This window comes from Chanodichthys erythropterus, chromosome 5 (assembly GCF_024489055.1).
Source record: "Chanodichthys erythropterus isolate Z2021 chromosome 5, ASM2448905v1, whole genome shotgun sequence".
Lineage (NCBI taxonomy): Eukaryota > Metazoa > Chordata > Actinopteri > Cypriniformes > Xenocyprididae > Chanodichthys > Chanodichthys erythropterus.
Genome location: NC_090225.1, coordinates 985001 through 1005586, shown reverse-complemented (window position 1 = coordinate 1005586; position 20586 = coordinate 985001). Strand labels below are relative to the sequence as shown.

General features: G+C 35.1%; 2 protein-coding genes across 3 annotated transcripts in view; one reads left to right on the top strand and one right to left on the bottom strand.

Moving 5' to 3' along the window:
- mtrf1l (mitochondrial translational release factor 1-like) overlaps positions 1-6586 on the bottom strand; it is a 31257-nt gene extending 24671 nt beyond the window's left edge. The window contains exon 1 of the mRNA XM_067385590.1: positions 6566-6586. The gene's annotated coding sequence lies outside the window, so the exon portion shown is untranslated. The remainder of the gene's footprint in view (positions 1-6565) is intronic.
- Positions 1-20586, top strand: part of slc29a1a (solute carrier family 29 member 1a) — a 42439-nt gene that overhangs the window by 12204 nt on the left and 9649 nt on the right. The window contains exons 1-6 of one of the 2 annotated variants that reach the window (XM_067385587.1): positions 5988-6121; positions 13644-13721; positions 13806-13887; positions 14004-14176; positions 15991-16130; positions 16440-16574. In XM_067385587.1, coding sequence (XP_067241688.1) covers positions 13693-13721; positions 13806-13887; positions 14004-14176; positions 15991-16130; positions 16440-16574 — 559 coding nt within the window. In that variant the 5' untranslated portion in view covers positions 5988-6121; positions 13644-13692. Of the gene's footprint in view, positions 1-5987; positions 6122-13643; positions 13722-13805; positions 13888-14003; positions 14177-15990; positions 16131-16439; positions 16575-20586 lie in introns of those variants that run through there. The other variant, XM_067385588.1, reaches the window with a different exon arrangement.

The following is a 20586-nucleotide window of genomic DNA, read 5'->3' as shown; positions in this document are numbered from 1 at the left end:
ATGGCACAGAGATTGTTGCGCTGCCATGAGCTCAGCTCCTGTTCCTCTGTCCTGACAGGTACGTCACGTACTGCAGATTTAAAGGGTTAGTTCACCCAAAAATGAAAATAATGTCATTAGTTACTCTCCCTCATGTCGTTCCACACCCATAAGACCTTCGTTCATCTTCTGAACACAAATTAAAATATTTTTGATGAAATCCGATGGCTAAGTGAGGCCTAAGCAATGACATTTCCTCTCTCAAGATCCATTAATGTACTAAAAACATATTTAAATCAGTTCATGTGAGTACTATCTATCTATCTATCTATCTATCTAGCTATCTATCTATCTATCTATCTGCATATATATAAAATTTAATTTAATGCGTATATATGCATATATATATATATATATATATTTATAAATACATACACACACATACGTACACTAATTTAATGTGTGTATATATAGGCTACAAATATTAAATATATAAACACATTCAATTAGATATATATATATATATATGTGTATATATTGTATATATAATGTATATATTGTATATATATACACAATAAATGTATGTATATATATATATATATATATATATATATATATATATATTGTATGTATGTATGTATGTATGTATGTATTACACACACACACACACACACACAAACACACACACATATAGGCTACATAAGTTGTATATATAAAATCTGATATACATTTAATGTGTATATATATATAATTTAATGCGTATATATATGCATTAAATGTTTATATATATATATATATATATATATATATATATATATATATATATAACATTAAAAATATATAACTACACATTAAATATATATACAGTAGTTTATTTTTTTAAATATATATACTGTATGTAGTTTAATTTTTAGTAATTTTGTTATGTGCTTTTCTATATATATGCATTTTATATATATATATATATATATATATATATATATATATATAAAATTAAATTTTTAGTAATTTTGTTACGTGCTTTTCTCATGTTTATTCGCTTTTGGGTGTTAAAAATATTTCTAAATAGGTTTTTTATTCAGTTTTAGTTTTAATTTTATTAATATGAGTTAATTATTTTAGTACTTAAACATTTCAGTTGCCAACGCAACATTATAATTTTCATTCATCTGATATTTTATTTTTTTCAGCTTAATCTTGTAGATTTATAATTTTTTGTCACACTAATAAATAAATAAATAAAATAATATTTCCGTTGGAACATTTTACTGATTGAATTCATCTGTCTTATTCCCAGCGCCTCTCTCTCCGGATCAACTGACTTTAGACAAACAGCGTCAGTAACGTCATGAAGAAGATGACTCACATTTGCCCTTAAAACATTCTATTTTCTTCCATATCAATTGCTTGTTTTTTAACAGATTCTTTTCATCCAAAGTGACATATAATTATTTGAACTTCCGGAACACTCGTCCTGGAGCAAACAGAGCTTCTGACCCCACTGAACAGCTCAATGCCGTCATGTCCTTCACCCTTCATCTCCCGGATCATTACCAGTGTGTAGCGCTGGAGTCTGGTGGCCGTCAGTATGAATGCTACAAGTTTGCTGCACTCATTTTCAAGCCGATGGTATCAAACAGATGTTATAAGAGCTTGTTTTTGTCCCCTCTCACTTTCTCTGGATGTTTACTTGTTAAACCTCATATCCATGAAGGGACTGTCTCACTCAAACCACGGCTGCTTTTAGACTAGACAGGGAGTAGGTGGAAGCGGTCGCACAGTAAGTGCAAACAGAGTCTAACCACACGCTTATATTCGAGCGGCTGCCCAAAAGAATACAACACAGTTGCCAGTTCTATTTTAAACATACAAATTCATCTGACACAGAACCCAACCTACAGACGTAAACAAGTCTTTGAAAATGAACATTGTCCTCGTTTACTGGACTCATGATAACTTTGCATTCTGAGTTCAGTTTAGTAGACTTCTTCAAACTTCTTCAGCACATGAAAACTCTAGCATTCTGTAGACATCTCACGTCCTTGAAAAGCTGACACTGAGGAACGCCTTCAGGAACGTCTCAAAGTGCAGCTGTGTCCTGATGGGAGTTGTGGGATCTCACACGGAAGGTGTGCAAAAACAGCAGATGTTAACAGGCAAGGCGAAGTGCAACAAGGGAGGGAGAATAGCAAACCACAACCATCCAATCAATTCCCCACAGACAAAATCAAGCCCCGCCTACATTTGTTCTTGTTTGAGAAGCAGTTTCACTCGGATATACGGCACAAGGCTGCGTCCCAAATCGCATACTCTTGAGTAGGTATTTGTTTTGAATATATCATAATTTCAAGACTGCTAAGAAGTATGTTACATATAGTTTAAATGTGTGTAATAGCTATATGCAATCTGGACGTACATTCGCCATGTTGTCATTATTATCATGTGACCTACCAGCGTCAGTTGCGTCACTTTACTGCTATTCACAAATCCTCTCCTGTGGCCTTTTGGGATAGTAAAGCCCAAAGCATACTTCACTTTTTACAAGTCCGCGAGGGTCAGCGCACAATGCGCGACGTGAATTTCGTCATCAGAAGAGTACGCGCACACTGTACGCGCACCGCCAGATTTTTGTAACTATGGATCCCTGCTCATGACACGCAAGAAAAAAAATTTAATCGTGTGCATAATTTAATAAATCGAGGGAACAAATTAATAAACAGAGTTCAACTAACTTTAAATTTCTTTTTCATAAACTTAACAAAAAAAAAGAAATTGTGTGATTTTTTGGCCAAATTGGCCACTCCTCTAAATCTATAGTGAATAAATGGAGAGCGCATGACATGCATGATATTACGAAATCATGAATAATGTTGAAATAACAAAGATCATTTTCACAAGTAATAGTCGTTTCTAGTCGTTAAGCTCGACAAACACAATTTCACAACATCATTTAGTTATAATTATTAAAGAAGGTGGTAATTTGCTCACAGTGTTGTTCAGAAGACTTCTATGATGTCACTTCCTATTAATGATGTCACATAAGCATCAGTTCATTATGGTTTGTGTAACGGGGTTGAAGGGTTACTGAGGTACGGAGCTAAATCATGTGATTTTAATGAATAATCATGAAAGCACAGATGGATATTTATGGGAATGCCAAAATGTATGGGCTTTTTCCTCATTTTATTATTCATATCCCAAGTACACTTTCAAGGACGTGACAAAATAGGTGGTGTCGACTGAAAAAAACTAAATAATTTACATTTACATTTACATTTACATTTAGTCATTTAGCAGACGCTTTTATCCAAAGCGACTTACAAATGAGAGTAGTAGAATCAATTAAATCAACATGAGAACAACAGTGTATAAGTGCTGAGTGAAGTCACAGTTATGTCAGTAAAGTGCTCATAGCGAATTTTTTTTTTTTTTTTTTTTTTTTTTTTTTTTTTTTTTTTTTTTTAAATAAATAAATACACAGATCAGTAAAGCAACTATACAGCACTAAAATCAACTAGAAACGACAGCAAAACACTTACAGTATGCAGATCCTCTTGTAGCTTCAATGATTCAATGATTCTCTCTGTAATTTCTGATATGAAGATAAAAAGTGTGTGATGTTTTTAAACATTATTAAAGGAGACATTTCAATGAATACAAAAAGCTTTTAAAAATCAAAACTGGCCCAGTTTACTTTATTAATGCCCAATGTAATTTTTTTTTTTTGTTATTCCAAATGAAAATCTGAGATATAAACTTGACTTTATATCACGCAAATGTGAGTTTATATCTCAGAGTTGTGACTTTATAGCTCGCAGTTTTGAGATAAAAAGTCAGAATTCTGAGATAAAAAGTCGCAATGTTTTTATTTTTTTATTTAGTGGTGGAAACGGGCTTCCGTAGCTCTCACAATCCAACACTAAAAAATGTTGGGTTAAAAACAACCCAAGTTGGGTTGAAAATGGACAAACCCAGCGATTGGGTTGTTTTGACCCAGCGGTTGGCAGTGGCGGAGACAGGATTTTTTCATAGGGGTGGCACAGAAATCTTCATTATTTCAACATTAAAATGAGTCTGACTATAATGTACTGGACTGTGCTTACAACACAACTGAATACAGTTCATTTGTACTTAATTGTAACTGAGATAGCGAATTAGATCATGGAATGCTGAATGAATTTGACCTTTTTTTCTCTTTCTTTTTTTTTTTTTTTTATCATTCCTCACTTGCATGCATATTAATAAAGCTGAAGTGTTCAGTCAGTTCTGGTTCTCAAAACCCCCAATAGCTTGTTGAATCTCCATGGATGAGACATGCAGATCAACGATTATTCAACCTTCATTGAATTTTATATATAATCAATGAACTTCAACAATTCTGAGTTTGTCTGTTTCAAAAACTAACCAAAAAAGTAAACACTAAATGTTTAACTTTCTATATTGTCAAAATAAATAATTGCAACAGTTCTATCATACCTCAATTAAACTCAGTACAATATTTTCTCTTTTAAATTCCAATTTGCTGATGCAGAAGCAGAAGTCAACAGCACAGAAATGCCAGAATGTAAAATTAATTATGCATTTAAATGTGATAATTTTTTGTTTATCAAAATTAGCATCTTCTAGTACAAATGCACAGTTCTCACATTTATTTATGCATTAAAAAATTACATATCAGCTTGTGCCTTATATTGTGATCTCACATAGATATGCGACTAAAATATTCTGCTATCTCAAATAGACCTGCATACATGCATGCACAGATTTAACGACATTTTGGTTATTTCATGACATAATGGACCACGTTGCATGTTAGTTACTTTCGCGCTTTATTTATAGTGAGTAATATGCAGCGCGCCGTATTTGCGCGATTGAAAAGTGCGCGATCTTGCAACCCACCAGTTGACATTTACGTAAGCTATAATGTTAATGTTCGCCGTTCACTGCTGTTCTGCTGAAGCTCATTCGGCACCTGTATCATTTCCGCGCGCGTTTGAGGGGAAGTTGGAGCGCGCGTCTGAAAAGTTTCCCGTTTTTAGTGGTCTTAAAGAGGCGATTATGCGCTTAAATAAACGCATTTTTCGTCAACAAAACAAGTAGACAGAAACAGCAGTTGTGAGCGGGGTGGCCAAAGAGGTGGCCAAGTCTAGTTTTATTGTACCCAAATAAAAACCCTTTTAAAATATATTTTGGTGAACCAATAGATAAAATATACTGAAAAAGGTCAGAGGAAGTCAGATCGTGCTGGTTTCGTGGAATGACTCATATAGGCTACATTGCGTAGTTTTTACAAAATAATTTTGGCAGCTGTGGTTGCCTGAATAATTTTGTAAAAAATACAGAAAAACTGTAAATTTTACAGTTTAAAACTGTAATTTAAGAAAATTTGAATGTAAACCAATAAATTCAATAATGCACACTACTACTAAAATCTGTTTTGTACCTTTAACACATACTGACAAGCACCACAATAATGCAGGTGGTTAAAGAGAGAGCCAGAGTTCAACACGAGTAGCTTTTCCACAAGCTGAAGTATATACTAATATAAAGAAGGTGCACAGAGTCAATCACACCATCAATAATGCAATAAACATTCATTAAACAACAGAAGATGTGACATAAAACCCCAATGTACATAACTGATAATAACAACTATTATTATTTAATCAAAATACTTTCAAAACTGTGGGAACATCAGTTTACAGATTTTGACTGTAAATTATACATTGATTTTGTCTTTTTTACTTATAAAAATTGTAAAATTTACAGCATTTTACTTTGAAAATTGCATAAATATCTGGTTAGAGCTTTTACAGTTTTTCCCTGTATATAATAATGTTAACCTATTTTTTTTTCCATAGCATTTTTACAACATTTTACTGTTAAAATCACACATTTTTCAGTGAAAAGTCGAAATAATCAGATGAAAAACATCATATAATGCAACAGTATTTGTTGATTTATCATTGAAATGGTAAAGATGAACTGTGTGGTAGTCATCATCATCATCATCATCATTTGAGTATGATGGGACAGTCCCTCCTCTTCTCTCGCTCTCTCTCTCTCTTTTCCTCTCTTTCAGTCTTTCTTTCACTCAACCTCTTCACTCCACGCTGTCTCTTCTTTCTCTCAGTGCGTGAAGGTAAGGGCTCAAATTTACTACAGTTATCTCACTTCACACATGTAAACTGCTATAGCTCGCATTACTGTTGAAGTAGTTCTCGTTTGGAAACTGTAAGTTCAAACACTGACATTCAGAAGTTGAACTGCGCTGTTTTTGTAACAATGCATCCCGCGTTTTTCAAGCACGTGTTTACGAGGCTAAAGTTAAATTTACCGCCAGTTTATTCGCGACGTGATTTTGGACATATTCTTCGGGCGGGTAACGATAGTTACTATGAGTTCTCTGAAATATTTGATATGTTAACTATCGTTTATTAATAGTCGCTAACCACGTGTTTCGGAAATCATGTGTTGGCAAAGGCTGCATACGAGTCAATCACTTATATGTTAAAATATTGTATTTTTTGGGGTTATGTGAATATGTTCAGTGTAAGTGCACATAGTCAAAAGAAATTATGCTTACCTTGTATCCAAGACAAGTTTTATAAATACTGCAAATTTTCTTCGTTCACTCTTTAAATTTGATAATTCACTTTTATAGCAAAAGCTTCTTGGGACTGTGTTTAGTCAATAAAAGATATCTAGAGCTTTTTACATTCGGGGAGGGTTGGTTGTTGATGTGAACTTTGTTGATGTTTGGGTATGGTTACTATGATTAAAAGAAACGACCTGTTTGACTCCGTTTTGATGACAGTTGTGGTTTCTGTGGTGTATAGTTTTCCGCATTGGTCGAGTCCTTCAAGTGTCATCATGGTGCTGATGCATCACGCTCGTGGTTTGGACAGGAGATGTTCGTGCTCTTCTCATGCACTTTAGATGAGATGCATGTGAGCTGTATCATTGGACAGAGATAGTTCGCTGGCAAATGTTCTTAATGTAACTCATGTGTGCAACGCTGTGCATGGCATGCAACTCGAGCCGCACGCTCGCATTATGTGATCACAATCTTGTTCGTTTCCTAACTGGTAATGCAGCTGCATTAAAAAAAGTCAGCACAACTTATTTGTCTGTGTTGAGTGCTTCTCTTCAAACTCAACAAAATCAAAATTGGCCCACTTTACTTTATTAATGCTCAGTCCTGTTTTTTGTAAATGATTTTTTGTTATTCCAAATGAAGAATGAAATGTTTGTCTTTGTAATCTTTCAGCAGAATGCATGGCTTTCCTTCTGACATCACAAAAACCGTTTACAGCCCATCACCTCCAACCATCTGTTTTCTATGGAAGACAATTTCCACCACTAAATTAAAATAAAAACAGTAATTGCAACTTTTTTTTTTTATCTCAGAATTCTTTTTTTCTCACAACTGCGAGCTATAAAGTTGCTAAAGATATAAACTCGCAATTGCGTGGAAAAAAAGTCAGAATTTTGAGAAAAAGTCAGAATTGTGACTTTATATCACACAATTGTGAGTTTATATCTCAGAGTTGTGACTTTATAGCTCGCAGTTTTGAGATAAAACGTCAGAATTCTGAGATAAAAAGTCATAATTACTGTTTTTATTTTTTTATTTAGTGGTGGAAACGGGCTTCCAAAGTTCTCACAATCCAACACTCTAAAAAAATGTTGGGTTAAAAATGGACAAACCCAGTGATTGGGTTGTTTTGACCCAGCGGTTGGGTTAAATGTTTGACCCAACCTGCTGGGTAGTTTTATGGAACCCAACTATTGTTTAAAAATGACTGTATTGCTCTCTTGAAATGAACCCAAAGTATGTTGGAAATTAACATTTATTAATAAGTTTAATGAATAATAATTAAACAATAAACATTAATTAAATTGCTTAATAAGTGTTCACCTTTTTGTTGCCTCTAGTAATTATGATTTTTAATTTCCAACCTATTTTGGGTTCATTTAAAATGGACAAACATTTAACCCAATCACTGGGTTTGTCCATTTTCAACCCAACTTGGGTTGTTTTTAACCCAGTCCTGTACTTTTGGGGTACGTTTACATGACAACGATGTACTACAGATGAAAAAGTTTTTCCTTCACTTTTTTCTTGTACAAGCAAAACGTTCATGCGGATCAGCGAAAATGACTAAAAACTCTGTATTCTGCCGCCAGGCCAGTAGATGGCGATGTCACTTTGTAAAGAAACACTATGCACCTACAGACTGAAACATGTAATGCACAATGACCTCACCGTTTTCACAAATTCACATTTTTTTTCTTTGTTTACATGTATACGATAATGATATCATTTTTACAAACTTGCGCTTTGAAACACGTTTTCCAAAGCTTGAGTTTTTTAGGCCCTCAAAACGCCATTATCGTGTAAATGAACGGCCAAAACACGTAAAATGTTTTACTTTTTTTTTTTTTTTTTTAATCGGCCCCTTAGTCTGATTGAATATCCTGTCTAACTCAGAAATGCATCACATTAAAGGGATAGTAATTCTGTCATCATTTATTCACCCTCAAGTTGTTCCAAACCTGTATGAGTTTCTTTGTTGTGATATTTTGAAGTGTTGGTAACCAGACATAGTAGGAAAAGAAATACAATAGAAGTCAATGGTTACCAACTTTCTTTAAAATATCTTCTTTTGTGCTCAACAGAACAAAGAAACTCATACAGGTTTGGAACAACATGAGGGTGAATAAATGATGACAGAATTTTATTTTTGGGTGAACTATCCCTTTAAGTAAGTAAACTGGGTTATGAATGTAGTTTAAAGCAAACTAGAGCTGTGGGCTTCAAGAGATTGGAGTGGTTTTATAGAGTAATACTTTTGCAGGAAACGTGGCACAAATAAGCCAACATATTGCAGTGTATATTTCAGTCTCGCTTCTTCATTTCACATGGCATAAAGTCAAACTAAAGCTTTTCTTGCTTTCATAATCATCATTTCCTTACAGATTAAAATAGAGGGCAAATTAAATGGCCTTATGCTCCAGCCAAAGATCAGTGTCTTACTCTTGAATGCTATCCAGAAGAGAACGCAGGCCAGCAGGGAAAATAAATGTAATCGTGGTCTGCTGTTTTCTATGACAAGACTAAATCCATGCGTTTCTCTGTAAGAGGAATTGGGCATTGTTTGGCACAGGTGGGGTGGCTGGCATGTTTTACAAAGAGGCTTTGATTGAGATTATGCATATTTATGGTGCTCATAGTAACTATTGTGAAATTTAGCCAGGTCTTGGTTTGGGAACTGGGAACCTTTTCTTATTCTAAACTTTTTCCATTTTAGTATAGAAGCTGATTTCATGACCTTTAGTTCCATTAGTTATAAATGCAGTTCCATTAGAGGAACGATTGACCCAAACCTTTCAATGCTTCCTTAAAAGTATTGAAAGAATTGTGATGATGGATCATTACGTGGAATTGGAATGTGCAACCATTTCTTAAAATGAGATTATGCAAGTTTGATTGTGTGAAATTTAGCAATTTTTGTGAATTGGGAAATATTTCTTATGCTAAACTTATTTTGTTAAAGTAAAGAATGACTAGAATCCTATAACCTGTTTTAATGACGTTTAGCTCCAATAAAAGGTTAGTTCACCCAAAAACTAAAATTTGGTCACTTCAGAATTAAAATTTCCTGACAATTTACTCTCCTCCATCTCATCCATGATGTTCATGTCTTTCTTTCTTCACTCGAAAGAATCATTCCAGGATTTTTCTCCATATAGTGGACTTCACTGGGGTTCAACGGGTTGAAGGTCCAAATGTCAGTTTCAACATGATTACGTCATGCGTGGAGCATCACAGAGCAGTGCAAGACGAGCATTTGTGGTTAAAAAGTATATAATGTTTATTTTTTTAGATAATGTCTGATGGTTTCTCTAGATAAGACTCTTATTCCTCGTCTGGGATCATGTAGAGCTCTTTGAAGCTGCACTGAAACTGACATTTGGACCTTCAACCCGTTGAACCCCAGTGAAGTCCACTATATGGAGAAAAATCCTGGAATGTTTTCCTCAAAAACCTTCTGAAGAAAGAAAGACATCTTGGATGACATGGAGGAGAGTAAATTATCAAGTGAACTAATTCTTTAATGACCGAAATTTCATTTTTGGGTGAACAATCCCTTTAAAAGTTTCTGAATGTTCGCAGTTCAAATAGAGGAATAATACTTTTCAATGCTTCCTTAAAAGTACTAAAAGAATTGTTAAGAAAAAGGATCATTAAGCGGAATTGGAATTTGCAACAGAATGATATTTCATAATCATGTCTTCTTGTTCTTGTGTTGTTGGGATAGACGGCTAGGGCCTCTTGAACACAAATCTTTTCCAAGCTTGTTCTTGGATGCACTGCTGATGTTCTCCGGTTACAGACCCTCTCTCTCCTGAGCTCCGCTAAAGGCTCAGCACCCCAACAGAATGACTATTTCTGGATCCTGCAGCTTTGTTGTGAAATATTGAGCCTATGAGGGACCTTTTTAGAAGCACGGTCCCAGGAAGTAGAGTCAGAGGACTGTCCGGGAAACCTGCCAAAGGTGTTTTTCAGGACGGGAGGTGAACCAAATCGGGAGACTGATTGATTGTAGGTTGCTGGGATTAATTTGTGGAGTGTGGCGGTGGCTGTGCACATTGGCTCGGGTACAAAATGGAAGATTTGGATGATCTTTTTTTGGTTTTTGGCCCATGAGATGATCTGGGAGTGATTGTACATTGTAAATCAGAGATGTTATTGACAAAGACTTGGAAAAATGGATATTTCAGCAAGGGTTTACATAATAAATAAAGATGGATGTCTTTGTGTTTCTTGAGCATCAAATCATCATATCAGAATGATCTCTGAAGGATCATGTGACAGTGAAGACTGGAGTAATGATGCTGAAAATCACAGGAATAAATTACACTTTATTTTAAATTGTAATAATATCTGAATGATAGTGTGCACCACATAAATAATACATACAATAATTTTTAATATATGCAAGCTTGCAAAACACATTTTTCTCTCTCATGCCTGCTGACCCGAGGGCAGATAAGTCCGGTCAAGGTGGAAATGCTTCATTTGGTTTCAGCCGTTATCAGCTAACCATGACATACTGCTTCAACTAAATGAATGACCTCCTGTTTAACTTTGAAGTAAAATATAGAGTTTCTACAGCTGAATGTCATGCTTCTTTACAGAGGTCACTGCACTTAGGACATGTGATCACAGGACAGGTCGATCAGATTCCCTCAACGTGACTGAGATTTCCAGTGGTTGTAACACAATTTAGTCAAATCAGATCAGTTGTGTTAAGTGGCTGATTTAAAGGTCTTATGCAACAGGATGGTGTCATGACATTTCATCCTACATATCAGATTGTCCTGCCAGGGCTTACTGTGTACGCGTGCATCAATATTGAATCTTTTTAAAAAAGTTTACAAATATTTGCATTGTTTAAAGGGTAGGTTTGGGATAGGAGTAAACTCGACAAATTCGACAGCATTTTTCTCTGCGGTTCACCAAAAAATGAAAATTTTGTCATCATTTACTCACCCCAAATTTGTTCCAAACCTATTTTGAAGATTGTCTGTAACCAAACCCCATTAACTCGTATAGTATTGTAACTATGGAAGTCAATGGGGTTTGTTTACCCTTTTTCATCAAAATATCTTCTTTTGTGTTGAGCAGAACAAAGAAACTGGGTGGATTTTCATTTTTGGGTGAATTATCCTTTTAAAATATTCTTATATGAATATGGTGAGATTTTGGTTGCAGATTTTCTGAGAGAATAGAAGGAAAAATAAATTATGTTTTAGTTTATTTGTAAAATACTTTGAAAAGTGTTTGTTATTTTGGAAAATATTGATTATCGCAACAGCAGTGGAGCATGAAAACCATTATTTCTCATTGTTTTTAAGAAATGGCACAACATGATATGAAATTCAACTTGTGACCATTTCTTTAAAATTAATTTTCTTCATGAAGAATTTTTTTATGAACATACAAAACACTTGAGCTGTCAAAAGTACCAACTTCTTCTATCTCTTTGAAAGGGGAAACATTAAATTCTCCAAAGCTGTTCGGCAAGTTTTCGATTAAAATTCATATTTGAAATCACCAGTGAACAACTGTCTCATAAATTCTGTTTCTAAACGCTCGAATCATGACAAAAAAACTGTGTTTTTCAGGCTTGATCAAGCTAATGTGCATGTGCAGTCCTAAGCGCGCGTCTGACTGTTTCTATAGGAACCGGAGCTTCTACTGCTAGCTGCAGTGATGCAATGACTTTACCAATCAGCGATTGGCTCTTATTTAGAAGGCGGGACTTATTCCGCCATATTGCGCGTTGCACTTTCTCCCATTCAAAACAATACGAGTGACGCGTAGTCTTTGCTGAAATGTTATAAATGTGATTCTTTGAGCACTGTTGAGCGGATGCGTAAACACCTCTGATTGGCCATTGTGTTGACACGTTCATGGGATATGTCTGTGATTGGCTACAATGAACAAGTGTTTGAATATTAAAGCGTTTTGAAAGCAGGTGTATATTAGCGAACTGGTCCACGATAGACTCCTGCTTTCAAACGCTCCCGTGTGTATCTGTGTAAGCGCTTGGTGAAGAGCGTCAATGATGATTATTTACAACGTTTTTGAAGCGTTGATCATTGTAGCCAATCACAGACATATCCAATGAGCGTGTCAACACAATGGCCAATCAGAGGTGTTTACGAATCCGCTCAAGAGTGCTCAAAGCGAGTTTGGACAACTCTACAGAAGACAATAAAACGGCATAAAAGTGATTGATAATATGTCAAACCATGTTTTGACAGCCAATAAATCTCTTAACTACTGTTTTTGTAGGCCTATATCTAGACTGTTGTTTGAATGAAGAGTGTGTACAGAGAGTTGAGTGTGTTTTCAAGCTCATTGTTGTCAGTATGGCGTCCAAATGACGCTTCTGCACAGGGGAACATCACGGTCTGTCATTATCATCTTAGTTTATCCAAGACCGTGCTTTGTTTCAGGGATGTTCCCTCTGAATCGCCTCATTTAAGACCAACAGAATCCATTTCCAAGCCTTAAATGTACTGAATTTGCAGCAGGTATCAATATCAATGTCTAACCCAGGATTAGATGCACAGAAGATGTCTGTCCTGGAGTTCATTAAGTTTCTCTTTCATTTCTCATGTTTATTCTCCAAGGACTGCAGAATTAATCAATATTTCGACATTTCTTGAGTGCCGAGGATTTTGTGATTCGTTCCTTAAGGGCTGGAGATTTTTTTGGAATCCAGACAAGCTGTCACTTGAGCTCAGGAAATTAATTTTTTGTTATTTTATGAACTCTATACCCAAGGCTTAATATGTTAAATATTCTAAACATTGGTTTAGAGATCTAGGCTAATTGTAAGCACATGTAAAAATGACACTGGAGTGAAAATGTTCACATTTGTTTAGATATTTTAATATGTTTGTGTTGGTGCTGCCAAAACATCCATTGGGAGAATCAAATTTTTGAACGAAATGCAATAATGTTGGATGTTTATACTGTAAATCACAGTAGATCTGCTTGGTTACTTCTCAAGCTTTCACTAAGATTATTGGGTTTGAATGAAATGTGTGGTGTAAAGATTGTTTCCATGTGATTGTAATTTCAGATTTGATGCCAGATTGTGAAAGCGATCAGTGACGGATCAATCGGACACAATGACTGCCGTGAACGCTCCTCAAGACAGGTAAATGTGTGAGCGTGACCTCCTCACAGAATGAAAAACGCTCAATAGTGAACCTTCCCGTGGATTAAATGCCATGTTTTCCAGGTACAAAGCTGTATGGATCATATTCTTCATTCTGGGCCTGGGAACTCTCCTGCCATGGAATTTCTTCATGACTGCTACTATGGTAAACAACTTTATTAGATGAATCCACAATTATGTGAACGCTTTTTGGCAATGTAAAATTCAGATAACTTTCACATAGAGGATTGCTCAACATCTCGACTTATTCTTGTTCTGCAGTATTTCACCAAACGTCTGAAAGACCCACAAATCAATCAAACAGCCAATGGGACGGTGGAGATAGAGGGCGACAGTCGTAGCTTCCTAGAGTCAAAGTTCAACAATGTGATGACGCTGTGTGCAATGGTGCCGCTGCTCATTTTCACCTGCCTCAACTCCTTCATCCATCAGAGGTGAGACAAACTCTGAAATTACATGTAAGAGGGATTCACTTCAGAATTAAAGTTTCCTGATAATTTACTCTCCTCCATGTCATCCAAGATGTTCATGTCTTTCTTTCTTCAGTGGAAAAGAAATGTTTTTGAGGAAAGTATTCCAGGATTTTTCTCCATATAGTGGACTTCACTGGGATTCAACGGGTTGAAGGTCCAAATGTCAGTTTCAGTGCAGCTTCAAAGAGCTCTACATGATCCCAGACGAGGAATAAGAGTTTTATCTAGAGAAACCATCGGACATTTTATAAAATTATATACTTTTTAACCACAAATGCTCGTTTTGCACTGCTCACGCATTACGTAATCACATTGGAAAGATGTAGTATTTCAGTTTCAGTACATGGCAAATTTTCTAGAGGAAAAAATCTCAACTAATGCTGTAAACTACACGTTTAAGGTTAAATTAACTTATTTATATACAAACACTTAAATTACACTCAATGATGTTTTTATTATAAAAAAAGTTTAGAATTACATAATCATATTTCTACTCCAATTCGTTTTTTTTAAATATAAACATTTAAATCACGGCTGATTTATTCAAACATGCATTAAATATTGAAGAACATTAAACAATTATAATGAATATGTAACGGTACATAACTATATTTATCAGAATGCTGCTCTCTAGAGTTCACTTTTCTAGCTGACTAATGAGTTTATGGTCACTGAATATGTTTTTCTGAGGTAAATGTGACGTCACGTGACATTGAAGCTGTTTTATTGAGTCTGAAGCACTGATTGAGCGATTACACGAGACATGATACGGATTTCAGTAAGTTGTACTGTATATTTTAACATACCTTCAGATGTTCATGTTTATTTCGCTGTAACTGGTATTAAAGCGGAGGAGAGGATGATCACATGCTTCTCTTTAACTGAGGCGCTAAAGCGATCTGTCACGCCACATTAAACAGCGCCAAAACTGTGTTTATTTTCTGAATCTCATAATAAGATGGACGTCATTTGAAATCTGAGACTTTGCTTCATATCAAAAGTAACAGATTATTGCAATTTATTGGATGGGAGGCGCTACATATTCTGCTCATTCATCCACTGAAAACAGACTAGACTAATCGATTCTTGGGATTGAAGAATCGATATCGGTTCGTGAAAATGAGAATTGATTAAAATCGAGAAATCTATATTTTTTACCCAGCACAACTGGATCGGTACTTCCTCCTACGTCACGCGTGACCTTTCCAACATGATTACGTCATGCGTGGAGCATCACAGAGCAGTGCAAGACGAGCATTTGTGGTTAAAAAGTATATAATTATTATTATTTTTTTATAAAATGACTGATGGTTTCTCTAGATGAGACTCTTATTCCTCGTCTGGGATCATGTAGAGCTCTTTGAAGCTGCACTGAAACTGACATTTGGACCTTCAACCCGTTGAACCCCAGTGAAGTCCACTATATGGAGAAAAATCCTGGAATGATTTCCTCAAAAACCTTCATTTCTTTTCCACTGAAGAAAGAAAGAAATGAACATCTTGGAAGACATGGAGGTGAGTAAATTCATTTTGAAGTGAACTATGAATTTCTTTTTAAATGTACAATTTAAGGATGAGATGGACCAAATAATGAAGGAAGAACATCCCTCGTGACTTATGAGTGTCATTAACACACTCCTCTTCTTTCATAGTTTGTTGACTTGACAGTTATTCAACAATGTGGAAAATTAGCTGTAATAAAGAATGATGAGAGGACTGTGATAATCTTCATAATAGCTGCTCACAAGTTATTTTTTTCTGCTCGTTTCTCCCAGGATTCCCCAGAAGTGGAGGATCTCAGGCAGTCTGTCGGTCATTCTTGTGGTGTTTTTCATCACAGCGGTGCTGGTGAAGGTGGAGATGGAACCCCTGCCATTCTTTGTGTTAACTATGATCAAAATCATCTGCATCAACTGTGAGTACCATCTATCCATCTTCATCATCAGTGCAGTGTTTTTCTCTGTAGTCATTCTCTCTTCTGGGTCAGGTCACATGGTTTGCTTTCATAATGAGTAAAAGATGGCCTGAGTTCACACACATGCTTTGATGCTAATATTAATACATGAAATGTTTTGAAAATCAAGCTGGGGAAGATCCTACTTGAAAGAGCGGGAGTGAATTCTCAGAAATGTTTCATGATGTTCTGTGTTGTCACGACCTTTACGACTTTCCATGTGCATTTATCTCAGATCTTAACCATCGTTTTTCTTCATCTTTTTTGTAGCATTCGGGGCAGTTCTGCAAGGGAGTTTGTTTGGTTTGGGTGGAATGCTTCCAGCGTCCTACACCACGCCCATCATGAGCGGCCAAGGGCTGGCGGGAGCGTTTGCGGCCTTCTCCATGATCTGTGCCATCGCCTGTATGTGTTCCTCCATCGCTCTCTTTATGTTCTTCTTTTCCAAAGCGGAGATATAAAGTCAGAATTACGAGTTATATAGTCAGAATTATGAGTTATATAGTCAGAATTGCGAGTTATATAGTCAGTAGCGAATTATATAGTCAGTTGCGAGTTATATAGTGAGAGTTGCGAGTTATATAGTCAGAATTACGAGTTATATAGTCAGAATTGCGAGTTATAAAGTCAGAGTTGCGAGTTATATAGTCAGTTGCGAGTTATATAGTCAGTTGCGAATTATATAGTGAGAGTTGCGAGTTATATAGTGAGAGTTGCGAGTTATATAGTCAGTTGCGAGTTATATAGTGAGAGTTGCGAGTTATATAGTCAGAATTATGAGTTATATAGTCAGAATTGCGAGTTATAAAGTCAGAGTTGCGAGTTATATAGTCAGAATTGCGAGTTATATAGTCAGTAGCGAATTATATAGTCAGTTGCGAGTTATATAGTCAGAATTACGAGTTATATAGTCAGAATTGCGAGTTATAAAGTCAGAGTTGCGAGTTATATAGTCAGTTGCGAGTTATATAGTCAGTTGCGAATTATATAGTGAGAGTTGCGAGTTATATAGTGAGAGTTGCGAGTTATATAGTCAGTTGCGAGTTATATAGTGAGAGTTGCGAGTTATATAGTGAGAGTTGCGAGTTATATAGTGAGAGTTGCGAGTTATATAGTGAGAGTTGCGAGTTATATAGTCAGTTGCGAGTTATAAAGTCAGAGTTGTGAGTTATATAGTGAGAGTTGCGAGTTATAAAGTCAGTTGCGAGTTATAAAGTCAGAATTGCGAGTTATAAAGTCAGAATTGCGAGTTATATAGTGAGAGTTGCGAGTTATATAGTCAGTTGCGAGTTATATAGTGAGAGTTGCGAGTTATATAGTGAGAGTTGCGAGTTATATAGTCAGAGTTGCGAGTTATATAGTGAGAGTTGCGAGTTATAAAGTCAGAGTTGCGAGTTATAAAGTCAGAGTTGCGAGTTATAAAGTCAGAGTTGCGAGTTATAAAGTCAGAGTTGCGAGTTATAAAGTCAGAATTGCGAGTTATATAGTGAGAGTTGCGAGTTATATAGTCAGTTGCGAGTTATATAGTGAGAGTTGCGAGTTATATAGTGAGAGTTGCGAGTTATATAGTGAGAGTTGCGAGTTATATAGTGAGAGTTGCGAGTTATATAGTCAGTTGCGAGTTATAAAGTCAGAGTTGCGAGTTATATAGTCAGTTGCGAGTTATATAGTCAGTTGCGAGTTATATAGTCAGTTGCGAGTTATAAAGTCAGAGTTGCGAGTTATATAGTCAGTTGCGAGTTATATAGTCAGTTGCGAGTTATATAGTCAGTTGCGAGTTATATAGTCAGTTGCGAGTTATATAGTGAGAATTGCGAGTTATAAAGTCAGAGTTGCTAGTTATATAGTCACTTGCGAGTTATAAAGTCAGAATTGCGAGTTATAAAGTCAGAATTGCGAGTTATAAAGTCAGAGTTGCGAGTTATATAGTCAGTTGCGAGTTATATAGTCAGTTGCGAGTTATATAGTCAGTTGCGAGTTATATAGTGAGAGTTGCGAGTTATATAGTGAGAGTTGCGAGTTATATAGTGAGAGTTGCGAGTTATATAGTGAGAGTTGCGAGTTATAAAGTCAGAGTTGCGAGTTATATAGTCAGTTGCGAGTTATAAAGTCAGAATTGCGAGTTATAAAGTCAGAGTTGCGAGTTATATAGTCAGTTGCGAGTTATATAGTCAGTTGCGAGTTATATAGTGAGAGTTGCGAGTTATAAAGTCAGAGTTGCGAGTTATATAGTCAGTTGCGAGTTATAAAGTCAGAATTGCGAGTTATAAAGTCAGAGTTGCGAGTTATATAGTCAGTTGCGAGTTATATAGTCAGTTGCGAGTTATATAGTCAGTTGCGAGTTATATAGTCAGTTGCGAGTTATATAGTGAGAGTTGCGAGTTATATAGTGAGAGTTGCGAGTTATATAGTGAGAGTTGCGAGTTATATAGTGAGAGTTGCGAGTTATATAGTGAGAGTTGCGAGTTATATAGTGAGAGTTGCGAGTTATAAAGTCAGAGTTGCGAGTTATATAGTCAGTTGCGAGTTATAAAGTCAGAATTGCGAGTTATAAAGTCAGAGTTGCGAGTTATATAGTCAGTTGCGAGTTATATAGTCAGTTGCGAGTTATATAGTGAGAGTTGCGAGTTATAAAGTCAGAGTTGCGAGTTATATAGTCAGTTGCGAGTTATATAGTCAGTTGCGAGTTATATAGTGAGAGTTGCGAGTTATATAGTGAGAGTTGCGAGTTATATAGTGAGAGTTGCGAGTTATATAGTGAGAGTTGCGAGTTATAAAGTCAGAGTTGCGAGTTATATAGTCAGTTGCGAGTTATAAAGTCAGAATTGCGAGTTATAAAGTCAGAGTTGCGAGTTATATAGTGAGAGTTGCGAGTTATATAGTGAGAGTTGCGAGTTATATAGTGAGAGTTGCGAGTTATATAGTGAGAGTTGCGAGTTATATAGTGAGAGTTGCGAGTTATATAGTGAGAGTTGCGAGTTATATAGTGAGAGTTGCGAGTTATATAGTGAGAGTTGCGAGTTATATAGTGAGAGTTGCGAGTTATATAGTGAGAGTTGCGAGTTATATAGTCAGAGTTGCGAGTTATATAGTCAGTTGCGAGTTATATAGTCAGAATTGTGATATATATATATATATATATAATCAGTACAGTCCAAAAGTTTGGAACCACTAAGATTTTTAATGTTTTTAAAAGAAGTTTTGTCTGCTCACAAAGGCTACATTTATTTAATTAAAAATAGTAATAATAATAAAATAATAATAAAAACAGTAATATTGTGAAATATTATTACAATTTAAAATAACTGTTTTCTATTTGAATATATTTGACAAAGTAATTTATTCCTGTGATCAAAGCTGAATTTTCAGCATCATAACTCCAGTCTTCAGTGTCACATGATCCTTCAGAAATCATTCTGATATGATGATCTGCTGCTCAAGAAACATTTAATGTGTACAATTGTACAAAATATTTGTGTGCAATATTTTTTTCAGGATTATTTGATGAATAGAAAGTTCAAAAGAACAGTGTTTATCTGAAATCTAATCTTTTGTAACATTATAAATGTCTTTACTGTCACTTTTGATTGATTTAATGCATCCTTGCTGAATAAAAGTATTCATTTCTTTAATTTCTTTTCCAAAAAAATAAAAATAAATATTCTTACTGACCCCAAACTTTTGAACGGTAGTATATAATGCTACAGAAGCTTTGTATTTCAGATAAATGCTGTTCTTTTGAACTTTCTATTCATCAAGGAATCCTGAAAAAAAAAGTACACAACTGTTTTCAACATTGAAAATAATCATAAATGTTTATTGAGCAGCAAATCTGCATATCAGAATGATTTCTGAAGGATCATGTGACACTGAAGACTGGAGTAATGATGCTGAAAATTCAGCTTTGCCAACACAAGAATAAATTACTTTGTCAAATATTTTCAAATAGAAAACAGTTATTTTAAATTGTAATAATATTTCATAATATTACTGTTTTTTGCTGTATTTTTAATTAAATAAATGTAGCCTTGGTGAGCATTAAAAATCTTAGTGGTTCCAAACCTTTGGACTGTACTGTGAATATATATATATATATATATATATATATATATATATATATATATATATATATATATATATATATATATATATATATATATATATATATAATATTAATATTAATATTTAGACCACACAATCATATCTGTTGAGCATGTGAATATAATGGCCTATCGGAGGTGCTAGTCAGTAAGTTTTTTTTTTTTTTTCCAATGTGAGCCGCACGCAAATCTTTTCATTATAATCAGCAAAGTGTAAACGTGATGTAAATGAGAGATCCACAATATTTTACTGGTATTGTTACTGACTACTGAAATTTTGGTACCGTGACAACTATTTTCAGGTTTTGACCGTAAAT